Genomic DNA, 20,967 nt, shown 5'->3' on the forward strand with positions numbered 1-20,967 from the left:
GACACACGGAGGCCAGTGTCCCAGGCTCTGCCACGTCCCCAAAGCCCAAGCCTGCTGGTGCCAAGAGCGTTGCCATTTCGGGTACGTCTCTTGGAAGTGCCCCACCCCCGTGGGTGTCCCTCCCAGAGGCTGCGCAGCGGCAGCAGCAACCCCACAGGATCCGCCTACTAGAGACCCCAAATGCCAACGTCCTGAGTCAAGAAACTACAGGGAAGCTGACAGCAGGAAGGGTGGCAATCTTCCTGGCCACGTGAAGAGAAAAAAACGCCGAGGGAGGGTCTCTGGGGGTGCCCATGCGAGGGCACCGACACCTCCAAACCGCACGGGCGCATCTGGACTGACTCTTGTGAAGAGCTCAGAGAGGCGGGAGGCGGGAGGCAGGCACCGCCGCCTCCTCATCAGGGCCACGGAAGGGACAGGACCGTGCCAGGATTGCCAAGTGCTCCAGAGCAGGCCCTCCCCGGCACCCCGCCCACCACGGCTCCTGCAGCTGTGACAATGCGGCTGAGGCTGCTGGCGACTCCTTGCGAGGGACCAGTGACACCAGGCCATTTGCTCTGCAGCCCGGGGAGGGGGGCGAGCGCTCTCAGAGGGCGCTGACTGGGGGCGGCTGGGCGGGAAGGCGTGGCCCAAGGAGGGCTGGGGTCGCCGGTGGACGTGGTGGGCCCAAGAGGGTTCCTCCCACGGCTGCAGCCCCCAGCGTGGCCCAGGCTTCTCTTGCGGCCCCAGGAGACGCCTCCTGACCCCTCCAACCAGAAAGAACAGTCGAGAGAGAAGGAAATGGCTGTGGCTCAGAAATTCTGAGCATGGCCACGGGGAGAGGCACTGGCACTGTGTTAGACCCGCGCCTGCCTCCAAGAGGCAAAGAAGTAACAAAAACTAACCCCAAGCAAGGAGGGGCCGCACAGGCTGCCGCGGCTGGTCAGCACGCCCCTCCCGCCTCTGCAGCGCCAGCGGACCACCGCGCCGAGCGGAAGGGCACACGGCCCTGGTGGGGCGGGCTGGGCTGCCGACCCCACCGTCCCCTCCTCGCTGCCACCCGCAGGAGGGCGAGCCTGTGGGGCCCGTGAAGGGTGTGCACCCGCTGCTGCCGCCTGGGGCGATGCCAGGACCCCTCACGGTGGCAGCAACGGAGGCAGAGGGCCAGCAGGGACACTGAGGCTGCAGGAGGCGGCTGCACATGGTCCCCACAGGGGGTGTTGCCCGACTGGCGTGGCAATAAATCAGATCTGAACGGGACATGACTCAGGCCGGCGGGCGTGGCTGGCAGGGCGTGGCTGGCGCGCGCTCGGCCTTACCTGCCACAGCCCCAGGCACATGGGCATGCCCGGCTTGGCATCTGCCTCCGGCTTCAGGGTGCACACTGACGTCTTGGATGGCATCTCCAGGATCTGAACCTGACAGTAAGAAAACAAGTTGATTTGGGCCGACGCCAAATTGAGTCTGTGCTATACAAACAAGACACTTTTAAGGCGATTAGCCAGGCTGCCGTGAGTTTCTGTCTGCTCCCCTCCCGGGAGGACCCGGGAGCCCAGGTTCCCCATTAGGCTGCTTGTGGGCCGGGGGCTGCCAGGCCCTTACAAGACGCTCACAGCGTTCCCAGGTGACAGCATGTCACCGCCCAGCAGCCGCTTCGGCCTCTCCCACTTCCCCGTCTGGGCTGAGCAGGAAGCCCGGCTCCCTCGCCCCCGACTCCACTCAGCCGCTCCTCTCTCCTTGCTCCTCTTGCCTGGTGTGGGTCAGACACCCAGACACCGTGAACGACCTCAGGCGTATTCCTGGTACGGAGACTCCCACAGGCACACCTGGGCACCCACCAGCCGTTGAGAAACAAACCCTGCACCTGGACCCCGTGGGCCCGTGTGCTGACAGCAGGCCGGGCTCTGCCCAGCACCAGCCCCAGGGATGGCCAAGGCTGTGAGGAGCAGGCTCGGGCACCAAAGTGCTGCAGCCCAGAATTGGGCCCCAGCTGTCCCTTGTCCCTGAGCACCTGGGCTCCCTCATCCACCTGGTGGGGACAGGACCCCCCTCCTGTGGAGCGCCCAGGTGACGTGCTGCAACGCAGGCTGGCAGGGTGCTCCCTGCCCTGTCTGAGCTGCCCAGCGGACCTGCTGGGACCGGGTCCCGCGTGCCCTCCGCCCTTGTTCTGCAGGCTGGGAGGCTCGTCCGCCTCTGAGCTTCCCTGGGTACCAGTGACAGCGGCTCTGTATCATAATGTGGCCGTAACCTCGATGTGCAGCCACCGTGGGCAGGAGGCGGCCACGTGGCATCGCCCAGTTTGCACAGGAGAAGTCTGAGGTCCACGGGCTCGGGGCGCCGAGTGGCCAGAACTCACACTGGCTGCTCGAGTCCCACCCTGTTCTCTGGGGCCAGGCTGGGGGACGGTGTCTGAGGGCCCCTATCGGGGAGAACCTGGCTGCCTTCACCAACCCACACAGAACCGGCCCAGGCCCCCAAGTCTGAATTCCAGGTCTGCCCCCTGCGTGCTGGGGCTGTGCGCAGGGAGCCTCCGGGCAGGGCCGAGAGCGGGTGCGTAGCTGGGTCCTCCCGGCCACGGAGTCCTGTTGATGCGCCCACCTGACAGCTGGGCTGGGGCCACCGTGCTCTCAGCAGGGGCCGGCACAGCAGCTCAGCCCGACAGTGGGGTTTCCACCCCCGCTCAGCACAGGGACGGCACACAGCTCCGTGTCCCACCCACACACACATGCACACCCGTGCACTGTACACACCTGCACACGTACAGAGGCTCACGCCCAAGCCCAGATACCAGGGGCCTCGGGGGGTAGGCCGACTGCCCGAAGGCAGGCGCTCGGGGAGACAAACAGCGACACAACGAAGGGAACAGAAACAGCTCGAGTACCAGGAGAGGCTCCTGCAGTCGTGGAAGATGAGGCTCCAGGAAAAGTAGCTGCTGGGACCCCACGACGCTCGTGGTACGAGACAGACCTGCAAGCTCTGGGAGGGGCTGGTCAAGCCAGAATTAAAGGCAGCCAAGATGGCAAATATGAGGGCGAAACAGAGGTCTTTTGGGACAAGAGGCTTCCTTATGAAAAAAACTGCTCCAGGGCAAGCTCTAGCAAAACAGAAAGAAATACAGGAACAAGAACATGGGGAAACCAACTGAGCCCGGCCCAGAGGAACAGGGAGAACCCAGGAGAAGCCAGAGGCAGGCTCAGCCCTTCTCTGCTCTCTGCGGGACAACATCGACTTCAGCACAGCGTTTCTCCTTCTGGGAGACCCTCCAGGGGCAGGGAGGGGGCTCAGGGCAGGGGACTCGGGCAGGCCAGTGTGGACAGGGCAAAAGGCAGGGGTAGGGGGAGGGCAAAGCCCAGGCAGCCCGAGGCCCCATGCTGGGCACTGCGGGGGCGGGGGGGGGGGTGCAAATGGGTGGCGGCACCTGCAGCCACATCCTGCGTGCAGGGAGCAGGGCGCCTGGACCCAGCACCAGGGCAGGCCCAGCGTCCTCCTGGCTCGGCCACCAACCGGGGCCTCCTGGGTCAGAGGAGGAGCTCCCTGCCCCCGCCTGCGCCTGCTCCTCCTGCAGACTCCGATGACTGCCCACCTGGCACTCGATGGCAGCTTTTGTTTCCAGAAGGGAAAATGTTAGGCTTGGGCAAGCGTGGCCACCCAGACGGCCGAGCGAGCCCCGAGCGCTGTCTGGGCGCAGGCCAGCGATGCTTCTCCGGGGCCTCGTCCAGGCAGATGCCAGGTGGGAACTTGGACGTGAGGGGTCCCAGACTGGCAACTCCAGAAAAACACAGAGGCTGCCCCTTGGGGGGCGCCAGGCGGCAGGTGCAAACAGCCTCCGGCATGGGGACGTGCAGCCGGGGACGTGCGGCCGGGGAGGGGCAGGCGGCTGACCAGGCCCGCGGGTGGCGGAGGCAGGCACGTGGGGGACGCAGGTCAGGGCAGACAGAGGGTCCGGCCGGCAGGAGCTGGCTGCTTGCCCACGGTTTGGGGCCCAGCACACCCCTTTCTCACGTTAGTAAAACTTGTAAAAGCGTTGGGAAAATTGGCAAGAAAAGCGTACGCAGCTCCTAATTGGTGATTTAAACACAATCAAGAACAAATAAATTCCTGTTGCTGTCTCATTATTTATAAACTGGATCTGCCTGAAGACAGAATGACTCTTCTTGGGCGGGGGCCAAGCCCGGTGAGGGCTCACGGGGCGTGGGCCGGGGAGGACCAGGAGCAAGGACGGGAGGCCCCAACCCACCCTCGTGTGCGCGCCCTGCTCCACACCCCCCCCCCACACCCCGCCTCGGGCCACTGCCGCACTCCCCGGGACGTCCAGGCGCCACTCTCGGCTGCTCCGCTTTCCCTTCAGCCACGCCCACCTTCTCTGTGATGCCCCGCCCCGTCCCCCGCCCCGTCCCCGCCCTGGCCCAGCCCGTCCCCGCCCTGTCCTGCGGTGGACCCTGCCTCATCTGCCCCCAGGGCATGGAAGCTGCTGTCAGCCTGGCCAGCCCCACGTCACTAACCCCTTCGGTCACTCCAGCCTGACCTATACCAATGGTGGCCTCCCTCATCACCCCTCCTGGAGCCCATCCCCTGTGCACCTGTCCCCTGGGGACAGCGGTCACCACCTTTGTGCCCACCCCCAGCTTGCATCCCAGTCCTACCCATAGTGCCCGGTTCTGTGCCCTGACACTCCACCGTCCCTGCTGCCCCAGCTCAGCTGCCCCCCCCAGCCCCGGGGCCTCGACTCTCCCACCACCTCCTCCCAGCGAAGTCCAAGGCCCCTGAAGACCTGAGCGGTCCCTACCCCAGCTGCTCCTGCTGGCCTCAGGCCTCCACACCTGGTCATCCCACACCCCTCCTCCACAGGCAGAGCCGCTCTGGGTGCCAGGCCCCTTCCTGACTCTCACACTGCCCCTTAGGACGGCTCACCGCCAGGGCCACCCCCCAGGTGCCAGGCCAAGGCCCAGCTGCTGGAGATGCAGACCTGCCCTGGGCAGCTCCACGGGTCCAGCAGGTGGGCACGGGCACCTCCTAACCAGGTGCAGGGACAAGGACACTTGTTTAAGAGAACAAGGGGCCTGGTTCTCACCTCGTCGCTGCCCTTCCCTGGCACGGCAAGCATCCAGCGTGGCTGCCCGCTGGCCAGGATGGCGCTCCTGCAGAAGCCCACGCTCTCCAGGTGCACGGAGTCCACGACGGCATTCCTGCCCTCCGCCAGGTCCCACAGGCACAGCTTCAGGTCCCGGCCCTGACTTCCAAACCAAGAGGAGACAGTCCTAAGCCTCCCTCGTGAGCTTGTCACATGCCCCACCTGGACAAACACGGGCCCCGAGGCTGGAGGCAGGCAGGGCCCCGTTTCCAGAGAGTGGCTCCCGGCAGGTTGACAGCCTCAGCCGAGCAAGGGCTTCTCTGCTCCGGCACTTTCACGTGAGTTGGCATCCAAGGTGCCCGATGCCAAGACACACGGCCAACTGTGGCTGCAGGCGCTCCGTGGCAAGTGTCCCATGTCCCGCCTCCCGCAGCCCTCTGCTGCCACCCGTGCCACCAAAGCACACGCCCTGCTCCCTCTGTGAATCTAGGTTGAGGACCCAGCGATCCCACTCGCAGGCACTTTCCCACATGAATTTTACCCCCCACTCACACAAGCACCCGCACAAGAACGTGTACGGCAGCTTTGTCCACGACCGCCCGCACCAGAAACCACCAGCCGTCCCTCCACGGGAGGCTGGAGCGTGCCCACCGTGGGACAGCACTGGGCACTGGAGGGCAACTGCGGACGCGTGCAACAGCCTGGAGGACTCTGAGGGGCTCCTGCCAAGCGGAAGCAGCCGGATCTGGAAGGCTACTGTGGTGTGACCGTTCTAGAAGGCAGGCGGCAGGGACGGGCCTGCTGGGGGATGCCCACACGGGCGCCACGGGGCAACAGGCTGCCCAGCGTGGCCCAGGCATGGCGGGTGCCAAAACCACGGAGCTGCACACCACTGAGGGCAACTCGCTATACCTACGTCAAAAACAACGAACAAGCAGGACATCGGGAGTCCAGGAAGGACTGAGATGGGACAGGCCCAGAGGGGCCGGCGTGCTGCACGGGGCGGGAGCAGAGAGGGCGGCCTGAGGGGAGCGTGGGTTCCGACCGGATGCCGTGCGGTTAAAGACAGAGGTCATCTGGCGGGGATGCGGGCTCTAGTTGGTGAATTTGTTTCTCACAGGGGTGCAGGCCCGCAATTCCGACGGGTGACTACAGCGGAAGTGGCTCTCAGGGCGGGACCTCCCCCACGGGGCGTCAGACAAGCACAGAGGTGACGAGGCCCTGCGGAGCCCGCGTGACGGTGTGTGTGGCCAGATCGGTGCACGGACGGACGCGGGGGTGAGCGCGGCGTGCGAGCCTGGGTCGGCACCCCAGGCCCCGGCGTCCCCCGCTGCAGCGCCCAGAAGCGGCCGGCGCGCCTGGCGCCCATTCTCACGGTCAGGAGCACGGGTGCTGAGTGGCCGATGCCAGGGCTGGGGCAGGAAGAACACAGCGTGAATTTCAAGCATCTTGCAGTGCCAGAAACTAAGGAAATACTTAAGAAATCAAATAAAGGACAGGCGTGCTGGAAGGACACAGGTTCCAAAGCTGGAACGATCCGAATGATAAAAAAAAAAGTCACAGTAATAGATTTTAACCCAAAGAATGAAGCGCATCTCCTGCCGCTCTGATGGGCGGAGGCATCGATAGACCGGGGAGAAGCAGCAGACTTCCCACAGGTTCCTTAGTTCTTGTAAAAGCAGAATCTACCACCGCGAGGAGGAAGGAGGGAGATGACAGCCGGCGACAGCTGCTGCAGGCAGAACCGACGGGCGGATGCCGCCAGCGGCAGGTGAAACTTCAAGGAGAAACAGGGTATCTGCGTAGCCTCAGAGTTTCTCCCCCCAGGTATTTGTTAATTACTGCGGTGGCTTTAGCACAGGCCCACGCCTCCTCGGGCCCCCCTCCCCCGAGAGTGCGCTGACCTGGCGACTCGCTGCTAAGGAAGCAGGAAGAAACGGCGGCACCGTGGCATGGGGCCCAGCAGACACCCCCAGCCCGAGTGACCAGCGATGACCTCACCGGCCGCAGGCCACATGGACATCACAGACCCTGGCACGACAGTGCGAGGGCACGCGCCTCCGTGGGTTTCCAGCCAACCCCCGTCACGCCCGTCTCGCTACCTGAGACTCAGGTGTTCTGTAAAACGTGGGCAGCACTCTCTGAGAATGCCACGGTCATGGAGAACGAGGAGGAGAGAAATGATCACAGACCACAGGGCCTGAGGAGACAGGACCGCCTGGTGGATGCTGGAGCAGAAGGGACAGCGGTGGAGAGGCGCAGGGACCCTCTGCCGTGCCGCACAGGCGCCGCTCTCCCCAGGCTGATTGGGCAACCCAATCCCAACCCAAATCTCCACTCGGTTTCTGGAGAACTTGCCAAACTGACGCTGAGAACGTGACATGTGGAGGGCGAAGATCGCGAGGCCCCGGGAGGCTCTGCTGGCGCAGGCTCAGCAGGCAGCCAGGGAGAGGCGGTGGGAGGGTGTCCCCACACCCGGAGGGGACACGCGCCCGGCAGTGAGCCAAGGACTCACTCGCTCACTCAATTGTTGGGGAACTTTCATTTGAATCAGTTTTGAACTCACGGGACAGCTGTGGGAACAGGAGGAAGTCCCCTGAACCTCCTGTCCTTGGTGCCTCCCGGCCTCCGCAGCCCCAGCACACGTGTGCACCTCCCACACGCAGACCCTCCAGGGCAAGCCCTGCCGCAGCTGTCCCGGGGCCTCGTGCACACCACACTGGCGATGGCCCGTCAGGCTCCACCCCCGCCCGCCCCCACCCTGTCTCTCCCGCCCTCCCCGCCGCCAAGGCCAGGAGCCAGGCCCATGTTCCCGAGGGGACACCAGGAGATGACACCACACCTCCCCAGCCACTGCACCTGAGGGCACACAACGTGACCTGCCCACCCCTGAGGGCATCGACCCTCAGTGCCTGGTCCAGGCTGTGCCCCCAGTTCTGTCCCCGGCAAAGCCGTGTCTGGTGTGCTGTGGGGACGCTCTTCTAACGCCACACCAACACCCTGACCTCACAAGACCTCTGACCCGTCTCTCCAGGAATCCGCTCTTTCAGCACAGGGAGATGTTCAGAAACCAAGATCTGGTGCCGGCGCTCATGGCCACGGTGCCGCTCGCTGCCAGCCTTCTCTGCAGACGGAGCAGCAGACACACACACAACACACGTACATACACATCAGGCACACGCAAAGCCCCCCACATAAGCACACACACGTACCACGTACAGTTCACACACACATCACACATACGTGCAAAGCCCCTCCCACATACACACATAGCACATACAGTTCATACACACAGCATGCACACGCACCCCACCCCACCCACACAGGGAACTACTCCGTACGCATCTTTGTGCATTTGTCCGCAAGACGCACCAGCTCCTCTGAGGCCCTCAGCTCAGCCCGCCCCCTGGGAGCTTTCTCCTCATCCCCATCGGTGACTGGCTCCCGCTGTCCTGCAGACATGTACTGGCGCGGCCAGCCGGTGCCTCTGCCATGTGTCCCCACTGCTTCTGCGGCCGCCCGGCGCCCCAGCCCCCACTCACGGGAACGAGGGAAGGGAAGGCGGGCCGTCGGGCACCGCGTGGCCACCCCCACAGTGGGCTCCGTGCACACGCGGCTCTCCAGGCAACGGCAGTGAGGATCCTGCCGGACAGCGAGAGGCCCCCCATGGCGATGCAGGGGCTCCCCAAAAGACACAACGGCGCTCGCCGTAAGGGGAGAACCTGGCATTCCTGACTCCATCAAAATGAGTAACTTTGTCTCTTAAAGGCATCACTGAAAGAGTGAAAAATGCAACCACCAGGCTGGAAAAATAAGTTGTGACATAAAATGTCTGTCGTACCCGACACATCCGCAGGAAAAGGCAGGCAGTCCAGTGGAGACAGGGCAGGAGACCTGAGGCGTTTAAGAGAGGGCTTAGCCCAGGGGCCACGCAGGCCCCACCGCGGAGTGATCAGAAAACCCAAATGAAGCCACGCTCAGAAGCGCCTGTGTGCAGCAGCAGGGAGGGGTGAGGGGCTCCTGCCTCGGGGGTGCAGGCCGGTGCCCTCCGACACGTCCCAAGTGCACACGTGCTGTGCCCAGGCGTCCCAGCTCTGGGTGCACGGCTCCAACCTGCAGACACAGTGCACCTGGGCCCTGGGAGACCGTGACAGCTCCACGTGGGCACTGGGCCTCCACTGACGGGCGCACGCCCCGGTGGCACACCACACGGAGCACAGCAACCAGGTGCAGCTGCGGACAACCTGGCGGCCGCACCGAGGTACGGTCGGGTGGCAGAAGTCAGACACAGAGGAAGCTGCTGCTCAGGGCTCCATTCTTTTTAAGTTAAGAAAAATAGACAAAACTAGTCTACGTGTTTCAGAGACACACATTCAGACGGTGAAGCAAGAGCGAGGTATGGGGGCTGCCTCCTGGGGCAGGGGACGCCCCCTCCGGGGAGGGTGCAGCAGCGGTCGCAGGGGCCTGGGGGCCGGGCGCTGGTCGCCCAGGTGCTCACTGGGCGGGAACACAAGGCTCCGCACGCCGGTGTCCACTCTTCTGTAAGCGCGTCACATCTCACGATTAGACAGGCAAAAGCAGCACCCTGCAAGGTGGCGTCAAGGGCACAGGTGCGTCCTTCGTGTGTGGGCAGGGCCAGGTCCCCCTACCTCCTCTGGACATGAAAGTGACCGCCCCCTTCAAGGGCCACTTGGAGAGACTTGGCTTCCAAACACAGCTGAGCGCAGGCCTCTCGGAGGCCGCGGGCTCTAGTGCAGCGCAAACGCACCTGGGCATTCCACAGCCGCAGCCCTCCGACCCGTCCCTCTGCAAGGGAGGCGCCCCTGAACGCACCTCCCACGCTGCCGCTCTCGAGGAGCAGGGGACCCCTCAGGGCCTCCACCTCGGCAGAAACGCTCACAAACGGCAGCTCCAATGCACGTGGCCTAGCAGGGTTCTGGAAAGCTGTCTACTCTGACAGGGAGAGCTCAAACCACAGGCAGGTCCCTTTGCACCAGGAAGTGGGCCAGGTCTGACGAGGCTCTGGAAACACACAGGCCCACGGCCCCCACCCTCCGGGACAGCTCTGCGCCCCCGGCACCGGCCAGCCATCTTCCAGGCAGTGGGCACTGCAGGAGTTGGGCCGTGCCCACACCAATGTTCTGCGGACTGACAAGGGCCAAGGCCCCGTCCCCCAGGGACTGGGCTCCACAGTGCTCCAGTGTCCCGGGCAGAGTCCAGAGCAGGAGAACAGGACTGTCCTTCTGGAATTCCGGCAGCGGTACGTGTGTACCCTGACCATGAAGGACAACAGACCCCAGGGGACAGCAGCACGCCCGTGTGGGGCAGAGGCTGCTCAGGAAGTGGCACTTGGACTTGGTGGACTCCTGGGCTGTTGGTGGTGATCGCTGTACAGGGGCAGATGTCACTGGCTGAGGACAGTGGCCTGCTCTGGCACCAGGCAGCCCCAGAGGAGGACTTGCTCCCATAGGCCATCCCCGTCCTGTGTGCCCCGGGAAGCAGGGAAGCCTCGCACCACCTGACCTTCCTGCTGCTGCCGGGCCCACCTCCAGCCCGGTGTCCAGGCCCAACACCTCCAAAAGGGCTCAGCGACGGCGCCAGACATGGCCCGGCCAGTCCCAGGGCTGCCCCTGCCTGCTCCTGCTGGCTGCCCCAGGGTCCTCAGGCTGCCCGGCCGGCCCCCCAGCCCACAGGCCCTCTTGACACTAACAGGCCCCCGGTCACAGGGTCTCTGCCATGGGAAGTGCCAGAGCCCCTTGTCCCTCCCACCTCTGCTCACCCTGTAGCTGCACCTCCATGTGCTGCGTCCCCACTGGCCCCTTCTGGTCACCCCGGCTCACCCCTGGGGTGCGGCCACAAGGGCTCCGTGCTTGGCTCTGGCACACCTGGGGACCCACCTGAGGAGCTGGTGCCCTTGGGGCAGCGTCTGCAGCCAGGTCACACACTGGCCCCCGTGGCCGTCCAGGGTGGCGACTGCTCTCCGTGTCTGCAGGCTCCAGATGTGCACCAGGCCACCCTGAGACCTGCTCCAGACAAGCAGTGGTGTCAGGCGGCGGGCGCCGCAGGCCTGTGCCCGGCTCGCTCTGGGACTGGCCTGGAGGCCGCACTGGGGCCGGCGGGGGTCTCGGCTGGTAGCATTTTTGTTAAAAGCTGACCGTTCTGAATAGGACTTGAGGGTCAAACCGGCAGAGCCGCCCTGAGAGGGAGGCCCCTGGGAGCGCACGCTGGGAGGTTCCGTCTGCTCTGGCACCTCTGACTGAGAGGGCCTGTGTCCCTGCTCCCCCGAGGGACGGCATTTGCAGTGGGCTCTGACGGTGCAGCGAGCCCAGGTGACGGGCGCCCCTGCCCCTGTGCCAGCACCCCAAGGAACTCGGGCTCCTTGCTGGCCCACGACCTCTGACTTTACCCCAGACCCCCACAGCCGGAGCAGCAGCTACTCACCCTGAGAAGAGAAGTGGGCACCGCTGGGCTCCTCTGTGGAAATGCAGTGCGTGCACTGGCGACTGGGTGCCTCGCAGGACAAACTGGGGGTCCGGTGGCGGCGGGAGGTGGGCCGCCATGCTGGGCAGGGCACAGTCACCTGCGGACTGAGGGAGGACACGTGAGTGACAGCACCCCCCCATAATCATCCTCCCGGAAGGCAGCCTGGGCACGGAGGGGTCTGAAACGCTGCCCCTGCTCCATGCCCAGCCCTCTGCTCCCCAGACGTCTCTGGGCGGCCCGTGGCTGCAGAGGAAGCATTCCCGGCACGGGCAGCGGGGCTCTGGGGACAGCACGGAGCCCCTTCCCCCACTGCTGGCCTCTTCTGGCCGCTGTTCCTGCTGGGAATCTGGGACTGCCGCCCCCCCACACGCCAATACTCTCCCCATCCTGCCTGTTGACCTCTGTACCTGACCAGGGCACCACCCTGGGCTCAACCTATGCCATCCCCGAATGGGCGCAGCAGTGCCCAACCCCCCCTCAGCCACTCTGGCCCTCCGTGCCCGGCACACGGCTCCCCACTGGCCCCCAGGACGTCCTGTCCCCTGCTGCCTTCGCCCTCCGCCCCCCAGATCCCACAGGCCACACCAGCACCTGCCTGCTAGGCCACCTGCACACGGGCCCCTCCAGCGTCTGACAATCCAGTCTCCCCTCCTGGGCCCCGAAGAGGAGTGGGTGTCTAAAGGGGGCAGCTGTCCAGGGCACCCCTTCCGCCATGCCCTCCACCACCAAGCGCCGGCCCTCCCCTCCTGGGTCCACCCCACGGCCTCGTCCCTTTCTCGCCGGGAGAGGCAGGAGCAGCTCGACTGGGGCAAGAGGTTCAAAGTGCCTCAGTGAAGCCCACAGAGGTGGCTGGGGCTTCCCAGGCCAGCGGGCTCTGACTCACGCAGAGTGGAGTGGAGGGCGGGCCGGGCCGTAGAAGGCCCGGGGAGGGTAGGGGCCAGCTGGGGCCTCGCCTGGGCCAGGCACGCGGGGTGGGGGGGTCAGGGATCTGACTCCAGGGCAGAGGGTCCGCCCTTCCTGTCTAGAGACCTCAGGCGGCCACTTTGCCTTCCGCCCCACCGCTCTCAAGGGGTTCCGAAGAGAATACGGAGAACCCAGGGTGCCCTTCACAAACTGCCAAGTCCCATTTTCTTCTTTTCTTTTTTTGGGAGTTGGGGGGCGTTCAGCCTAACAGCCTCTCACCTTTGCCTACAGCCAACTATCCTGCCCAAACACAAGGGCGGCCTCCTGGGGAGGTAGAGGGACAAGACCCACACTGCTCCCAGGACCCGAGGTCCCTGCCCAGCCTGTGACAGGGCCAGGCTGCCTGCAGGGCCTCAGACGCCACCACCTGCTGTGTGGGCACAAGGCTACGGGCCCCGCCCACAAGGAGACCACGGACGCAGGGGAAGCCCCTCGCCCCGCAGGAACGCAGGGGGGCCAGGATGGGCGTCCCTCCCGCCACCGCTCCAGGCCACCTCCACACAGCTCCCAAGAGCAGTCCAGGCATGAACACACCAGACGTGCACTGGTGTACACACACGTGCACACACACTCACACATGTGCATACATGCACACACACACACGCACACGTGTGGAACTCACACAAAGGACACACCCACGGGCATACACTCGCACACTCACACACACTCACACATGTGCATACATGCACACACTCACACACATGCACACACACAGCACGGTGGCCTCGGGCAGTGCAGCCGAAGCCTGGCCCCCACTTCCCACCTGCCTGAGGCCTGGCGGGAGTTTGGGAGTTTCCAGAAACTCGCCAGCAGAAGGCTCATTCTGAGGTGATGAAATCAAGTTCTCCTCTATTGTTTCCCCCAGAACTGCGGGGAACAAACCCGTCACGTTGGTACAACTACTGAAATGCTCAGGCCAAAATGCTCGGCAATTAAGGGCTCCATCATTGCAAGCAATTAAAATCAGCGCTTTATTTGAAAACTAATTAATTCTAGCTACATATTTTTCCCATGATAATATCCTAGGATAGCTTGATTTATGACACCTAATTATTCTTTATTAATCTAATTGAGGATCTTGCCTTCTCCTATCATGCCTGGCCCCGGGCCTCGGGAGCGGAGGCCGAGCCCTTGCGCAAGGCCCTGTGCGCCAGCCGCCTGAGCTGCCCCCTGCTACCCTGCTCTTGTCCTCCCCGAGGCAAAGGAACAGGAAACTTAATCCTCAGAAAACAACTTCAGAGTCCACTGCTCTTCAAGATGCCAATGGGAGACACATGCTTTTAAAAAATAAAGAGAAAGACAATCGGACACAATGTGGCAGCCTTTCCAAAGAGGCTGCACAAACGGACCCTGCCAGAGTCCCCCTGCCACAGGCCACAGCCGCAGCAGCTCGAGGGCGTCAGGGCTCTCCCCACGGGGCGGGGACCGAGCCTCCCCCGCCCCAGCATGTGGGCCAGTGGCAGTGAGGCACGGCTGGCACTCACCGCAGGGATCCAAGGGTGCCCCCCTTGAGCGAGGCAGGGTGGACACGCAAATGCCCAGCGGCACAGACCTGCCACAGCTGCGGGGCCCACTGACCTGTGTGACCCGAGGCAGACGCGGCAGGGCCAGGGCAGGGGCTGGTGCCCAAAGACCACCCTTCCCTACCCAAGCCATTCTTAGGTGGCTTGGGGGTTGCGCTCCAGCGCACGGCCCATGGCCTGGCCCACAGGTGGGCCGCAGGTCTGCCCGGGCACACACCCCCCCGCCTCGGGCTGCACAGCCCTGGGAGCAGCCCCCCAGCCTGTCCTGTCACTGCTGCAGGCCCACTGCTCATGAAGGAGCCCGGGAACCAGCACAGAGCACTGGCAAGAGAGCCAGCCGGGCGCTGCCCCTGCCTGTCCAGCTCCCCGGGACCCCAGCCCCCACAGGTATCAACGAAGGCACAGAACCACCCCCAGGTCCCTGAGTCCCCTCCATCCCACAACCTGACAGACTAGGTCAACACCACTTTTCAGCAGATGCCCCGACTGGCCCTCCCCACTGAACAAACTAAACCTGTTGGTAAATTTACAAAGCCAGGTGTGGAGTGCACACCTCTATTTCCAGCTTCTTGGGAGGCTGAGGCAGGAGGATCGCTTGAGCCCAGGAATTGGAGGCTGCAGTGAGCTGTGATCGCACCACTGCACTCCAGCCTGGGGAACAAAGCCAGACCCCATCTCTAAACAAATAAAAAAAAAATGAAAAACCAAATCTTCAATGCATGATTAAGTTGGTAAAAAGTCTGGGACTGTCAGGGGTTGAACACTGAGTCCAGTCCAGCCTGGCGAGGCCTGCCCTGAGGGCACTGGCCACACTGGGGACCTGGACTTCCGGTTCTGATGGCCTCTGAGGCTACAAAGGACAAAAGACTAGGGTCCTCCACGGTGGCCGATCTCACAGGAGACCCCTGTGGAGACGGGGCCCCACAAGGCTAGATACTCAGTGCTGGTCTGAGCCAGAGCTAAGCCCACACCCACCGTGCCAGAACGCCAGCCCTCGGGAACCAGCCCCATGTCACACCACTTTGGGAGATCCCCTAACTCTAGTCTGTCTTCTCAAAAGGAACCCGCCTTCAACGCAGGCCTCTGAATTCACGGAAAAAGTCCTAAGAAGTTGAGGCTCGTAGTCAAAAATCACAAACGCCAACGAGGCACCAGGTGTGAGAGCCATCAGAAGCAGCACAAAGCAGAACCAGACCCAGAGAGCAAAGCGCTCAGGCACGTAAGATAAGCATGCTTCGTGTTTTAAAGAAGTAACAAGAGACAACTGGAACTGCAAGGAGAAAGCAAGAGGCTGTGAAAATCACCACACGGATTCATAAAAGGATCCAGGCTGGTGAAAGGCTGTTGGGGAACGGAGATTTGCATTACGCCAGGGTGTCACTCCCAGACTGTTTACTAATCACAAGAGGAAAATGTACGTCCGCAATGGAGACATCTGGCTGTCACCGCCTTCACCACTGATCGAAGCTGGCATGGCCACTGGTAACAAACGGGCATTACTTGTCTCCTGATGTGATGCCACAAGAAGACAGGGTATCATCCTTGTGCATCGGTGCCAACAACGCTCAGCCCGAATCCAGCCGTGAGGAAACAGCCAGACACATCCAGGTTACGGGACACTGGACAAGGCCAATGTCAAGAAAAAGAACAAAAGCAAAAAGCAGGGTGACTCTTCCAGTTAAAAGAGATGAAAGAGGCATCACAACCAAATGCAACCTGTGAGCTTTAGATCCTACATCTTAGATCAGATCCTGGATCCAAAAAGAGGGTGCTGTAAGGGACATGTGGGGACATCTGGGTTAATCTGAATATGGACTGCAGATAACATGGAATTATCAATTTTCCCAGGAAAGATAATGGTATTTTATATAGAAGTATAGAAGATCATCCTCATTCCTAGGAGACATATGCTGAAGTATTCAGTGGTGAAATGTCATAATGTCTGCGAACTGTTTCAAATGTTTCTAGGAAAAAAATTCTTTTAACTCTACCTATCTACGTAAGAATACATGGGCAGAGAAGTAATGCAAATGTGGCAAAATGCTAACAACTGTGGAACTTAGGTGAACGGTATACAGATATTTGTTATACTATACTTGCAACGCTTCTGTAGGTTTAAAAATATAAAAGCATGCCAGTGGGGTGGAGAAAGACAAGCCCACACTGGACTAGTATCCAGAGTATCTAAAGAAAGCACAGATCAATGCAACACAAAAGCAAATACCAGAAAGAAAAATGAGAAAAAGACTTGAACAGATATTTCACAAGCAACATAAATGTCCAATAAACATATGCAAAGATGTTTAGCCTAATTAATCTTGGAATTGCCTGTACAAACCACAATGTGATGTAATTATACTTCCAGCAGATTAGCAAAAAATTAAATAGTCTGTCAAATATTGACGAAGACACAGGACAACTAGAACCCCTCTTTACCACACTGGAGGGAGCACTTTGGAAAACAATCTGGTCCTATCTTGTACACCCCTGACTCACGCAACCCTGCTCTTAAGCACCCAGAAGACATTCCCACGTGTGCACACAAAGGCACTCACACAAGAATGTTCATAGCAGTATTGTGCACAGTAACAAAAACTAGAAACAACCTGCATGGCTATCACTGCAGAATGGAATAAATTTAGTATGTTCATAGGACAGAATCCTCCACAGAACTAAAAATGAATAAACTCCAGTCTGACATGGATGAAGTTTAAAATCATAATTCTCATCGAGACATTGAGAAAGTTAAACATGAAGGTACAGACAGGAAGAAAGTATCCACAACACATATATCTTTGGAAAGACTCATAGAATTTGCTTATTGACTCAGAATATATAATTCAATAAGAAAAATATATAAAACAAAGTGATTCCAAACGGCTAAAAATTAGAGTTGGGCAAAGGAAAATGGTAAGAAAGCAGGGGTTGAATACTCATATCAAAGTTGAATTCTAGCAAAAAGCATTAGACTTCACAAAGCCAGATAGTTTCTAATTCTTCATCAGGATTCACGATGAAGCTGTAACAGTTTTGAACATCTACGTACTAAATAATAGAGATACCATCTTTACAGAGCACAAACTACAGGAAATGCAGGAGTCCCAGAAAGAAACCTGCTAAAGACTGGATAATGTGGTCTGCTACTCTTATGACAAGTCAGATCAAGTGGACAGTGGTAAGTAAGGAGATAGAAGATGCCAACAATAAAACCAAAAGGATAGATATTACGGAACTTTATACTCTGATGACAGAGACTACACCTTCCTCTCAAGGGCGGTGGGATGTGTAAAAACTGATGGTAAATTGGATCACAAAGAAATACCAGTAAGTTTCATAAAGAAGAAATATTTATAAATAAGATTCTATGACCACAGAGCAGTTAAACTAGAAATTAACAAAATAAAAAAGGCGGCTCTCCCAACTAGAAATCAAAAAACATTTATTAAACAACTCTCATATGTAAAAGAATTATATACAAGGGAATTACCGAATAATTCCCTTATATACAAGGAAATTACCGAAACCACAATTTTTTAAATGACAATGAAAAGCACGACATAGCTGAGTTTATAAGACTATTTAAACTTTGATCAGAAGAAAATTATAGACCAATATCAATTATGAGTATCATATAAAAATAGTAAGTACATTTTTTAAAAAAATTAGCTGGGCATGGTGGTGCATACCTATAGTCTCAGCTACTCAGGAGGCTGAGGCAGGAGGATCGCCCGAGTCTGGGATTTTGAGGCTGCAGTGAGCTATGATGACCCTACTGCACTCCAGTCCAGGCAACAGAGCAAGACCCTGTCTCAGAAAAAAACAAAAAAACCCACAATGACCAAGTCGAATTTATCCTAGAAATGCAAGGTTGGTTCAATTAGGAAATCTACTAACGTCATTCACTGTATGAATAGATCTAAGGAGAAAAAGCATGTTATCTCCACAGATGCTGAAAAGCCTTTGATAATATTTGATACCCATTTTTTAAGATTGAAACAGCTAAGCAAACCGAAATTGGTGGATTTAGCAGGGTGCAGTAGCTCACACCTGTAATCCTAACACTCTGGGAGGCTGAGGCTGGCAGACTGAGCTCAGAAGTTCAAGACCAGCCTGAGCAAGAGCAAGACCCCGTCTCCACTAAAAAAATAGGAAGAAATTAGCTGGACAACTAAAAATATATAGAAAAAATTAGCCAGGCATGGTGGCACATGCCTGTAGTCCCAGCTACTTGGGAGGCTGAGGCAGTAAGGTCACTTAAGCCCAAGAGTTTGAGGTTGCTGTGATCTAGGCTGACACCACAGCACTCTAGCCCGGGCAACAGAGTGAAACTCTGTCTCAAAAAAAAAAAAAAAAAGAAAGAAATTGGTGAATTTATTAAAAATGACTTAAATATATACACACATCCCCCTTGGTCCTAAATCCAACATATTAAGTTTATGAAGAAATATTGGAGGCATTCCCACCCAGATTAGAATGCCTGCTATCTCCACTACCATTCAATATTGTTTAGAGGTTTGAGCCAAAGCAATTATATGAGAAAAATTAAGTAGAGGCATGTGATTGGAAAAGAAGACATTAAATATCTTCAAGGTGGCCGTGGTGGTGCACTTGGGTTGTCCCAGCTATCCGGGAGGCTGAGGCAGGACGATCACTTGAGCCCAGGAGTTTATAAACAGTCACTACACTCTAACCTGGGTAAAACAGCAAGACCTCCGTCTCTAAAAAACAAAACAAAATAAAAAACTATCTTCTAGTTGATATGATGGTATACATAAAAAGCTCTAGATGATCAGTGATAAAACAGAATCAAGTAATAAACTTCAATATGGTGGCAGGATATAAAATTAACATAGAGAATTTGTCTCCATGTACACAAACAATAACCAGTTAGAGAAAAATCTCATTTATAACAAAGAAGATAAAATACTTAAGAATAAATTTAACCAAAATTACAAAACCTACATGAAGAAAATTTTAAATACTTCTGAAAGACACAAAAGTAGACTTGAACAAAGGAAAAAGGACCCTTTGTTCTTGGTTAAGACAATTCAACATCAACATAAGATGTCTCATCTCCCCAAGTTAATTTACAAATTTAACACAACTCCAATATAAAACACTAGCAAGCTTCTTTATGGAGTTAGACGAGTTGATACTAACATTCACATGGCTAAAAATGCAAAGTGCCCAGAGAAATACAGGGGAAGCAAACATCTAAAAGGAACCAGCCCTAGCAGATACTGAAATGTACCAGAGTCTTTAAGATTAAAATGTGACCCTGCTGTTTGGACAGACAGAGCAGGGAAACAGGGAGCCAGAAATAAACCCAAGTACATGCGGGAGTTCGATGTATAGAAGAGATGGTATCTCACACCACTGGGACAAAGTGGGTTTTTTTAACCAGTGTTATTGGGACAACTGGTTACCCATTTGGAAAATGATAAAATCAGATCCACATCTTGCAGTGAAACACAAGAGAATACCACACATGAGGACAAACTCCAAGTGGATCTGGGATCCACATGTAAAAAACAAACCATCCGAACGCCGGAGGAAAACGTGGGAGAGCTACTTTACAGCTTGGTGGCAGGTAAGGTTTGCTCTGACTCAAAATTTAGATGTCGTAAAAGAAAAATTAATAATTCTGACTACGTAAAAAATTAAAAATTTTTACCTTTTGAATGTCAAGAGATTAAAAACCTAGTAGCTTTAAAATACACATAAACTTTTCAAAATTAACGAAAGACTAAAGATCCAAGAGAAAAATGGGTGAAAGACCTAATAGACAATTCACAGGAAAAGCTATGAAAATGCCTTTAAACGTAAGAAAAGATGTTCAACCTCAGCCTCCCTCATGGAGAAACGTAATGAAAACTACACTGAGAAGCTTCTGGTCGTGGCAGGATGAAAAATGAGCTCACTACAGCCTCTCTCTCAGGCCAATTGCAACCACAAACTCTGGAAAAATATAAAAAGCAATTACCTGCAAACTAAAACACGGCCAGCAGCAGCCAGATTTTGGAGGTAAGCAAAAGCCTGGGGAGGTGAACTACCAGTATATGGGATATACTAGGTTATTCTGTGTGTGCCTTGGGGCACTGCCTTGCAGGTGGCCCCTGGCTGCATGGCCACAAGGCAACGGTGGCCAAAACTTAGGTAGAAACCCCAAGTTTCTGTATAGAGGTCGGAGAAGGAGGCCTGCTGTGGTGCAGAGAATGTGAGGTGAAATCCAGGGTCCCCTCTCTCTCCTGGTGCTGCCCCAGGGATGGGCCTGGACACAGAGCTGGTGGGACAGGTGAGCCCGGGGAAACCTGGTCTCTGGCCAGAGGAACCACGGAGAGGGGACCCTGCAGGACAGCAAGGGTGTGTGGGTGGTGGGTGGTGGGTGGGGACTGCAGCGTGGGGAGTGCTGAAGAAAAGGTCCCCCAATTCTGTGAAAGGATCTACAAAAGCCCCATGCTCACCGCTTAACTGTACGTACACAAGCTTAACTGTACGCAGCATGAGCTGTAGGAACTAAGTAAGATTTAGACCATCACTCAAGTGTCAGGCTGAGCCCTGAGTGGCCGATGTGGGGGACAGAACCAAAGCAGCAGGTCCAAAGCTCTGAAAATGGAACTGAGAGGAAGACCACAGCGCACGGAGGGCCAGACAGGACCTGCGGTGCAAATCCCACCGGGTTGACCGCCTGTTCGCGCAGCACTCCACCTTCTCCCCAGGACCTCACCTAATCCAGGGATGGCTAGGATACAATCCAAAATTATTCAACACACGAGGAACCAGGAAAATGACACTAATTCTCCAGGGAAAAGACAATTTACAGATGCCAACCCTCAGATGAATCAGATGTTGGAAATTTCAGATAAAAAAGTTTGAAAGCAGCTTTTATGCTGGTGCTCCACGAGGCAGAGGTGGGCGTGCTCAAAAGCAATGGGGCAAGGAAGTTCT

General features: G+C 57.6%; 1 protein-coding gene across 2 annotated transcripts in view; it reads right to left on the reverse strand.

Moving 5' to 3' along the window:
* Nucleotides 1-20,967, reverse strand: part of GNB1L (G protein subunit beta 1 like) — a 54,730-nt gene that overhangs the window by 14,526 nt on the left and 19,237 nt on the right. Inside the window, exons 3-7 of one of the 2 annotated variants that reach the window (XM_069497548.1) lie at nt 17,706-17,823; nt 11,492-11,637; nt 10,948-11,073; nt 5,051-5,213; nt 1,299-1,397 (exon numbers count right to left, since the gene is read on the reverse strand). In XM_069497548.1, coding sequence (XP_069353649.1) covers nt 1,299-1,397; nt 5,051-5,213; nt 10,948-11,073; nt 11,492-11,610 — 507 coding nt within the window. In that variant the 5' untranslated portion in view covers nt 11,611-11,637; nt 17,706-17,823. The remainder of the gene's footprint in view (nt 1-1,298; nt 1,398-5,050; nt 5,214-10,947; nt 11,074-11,491; nt 11,638-17,705; nt 17,824-20,967) is intronic. The other variant, XM_069497547.1, reaches the window with a different exon arrangement.

Source organism: Eulemur rufifrons, chromosome 21 (assembly GCF_041146395.1).
Source record: "Eulemur rufifrons isolate Redbay chromosome 21, OSU_ERuf_1, whole genome shotgun sequence".
In the NCBI taxonomy this organism is placed as follows: domain Eukaryota; kingdom Metazoa; phylum Chordata; class Mammalia; order Primates; family Lemuridae; genus Eulemur; species Eulemur rufifrons.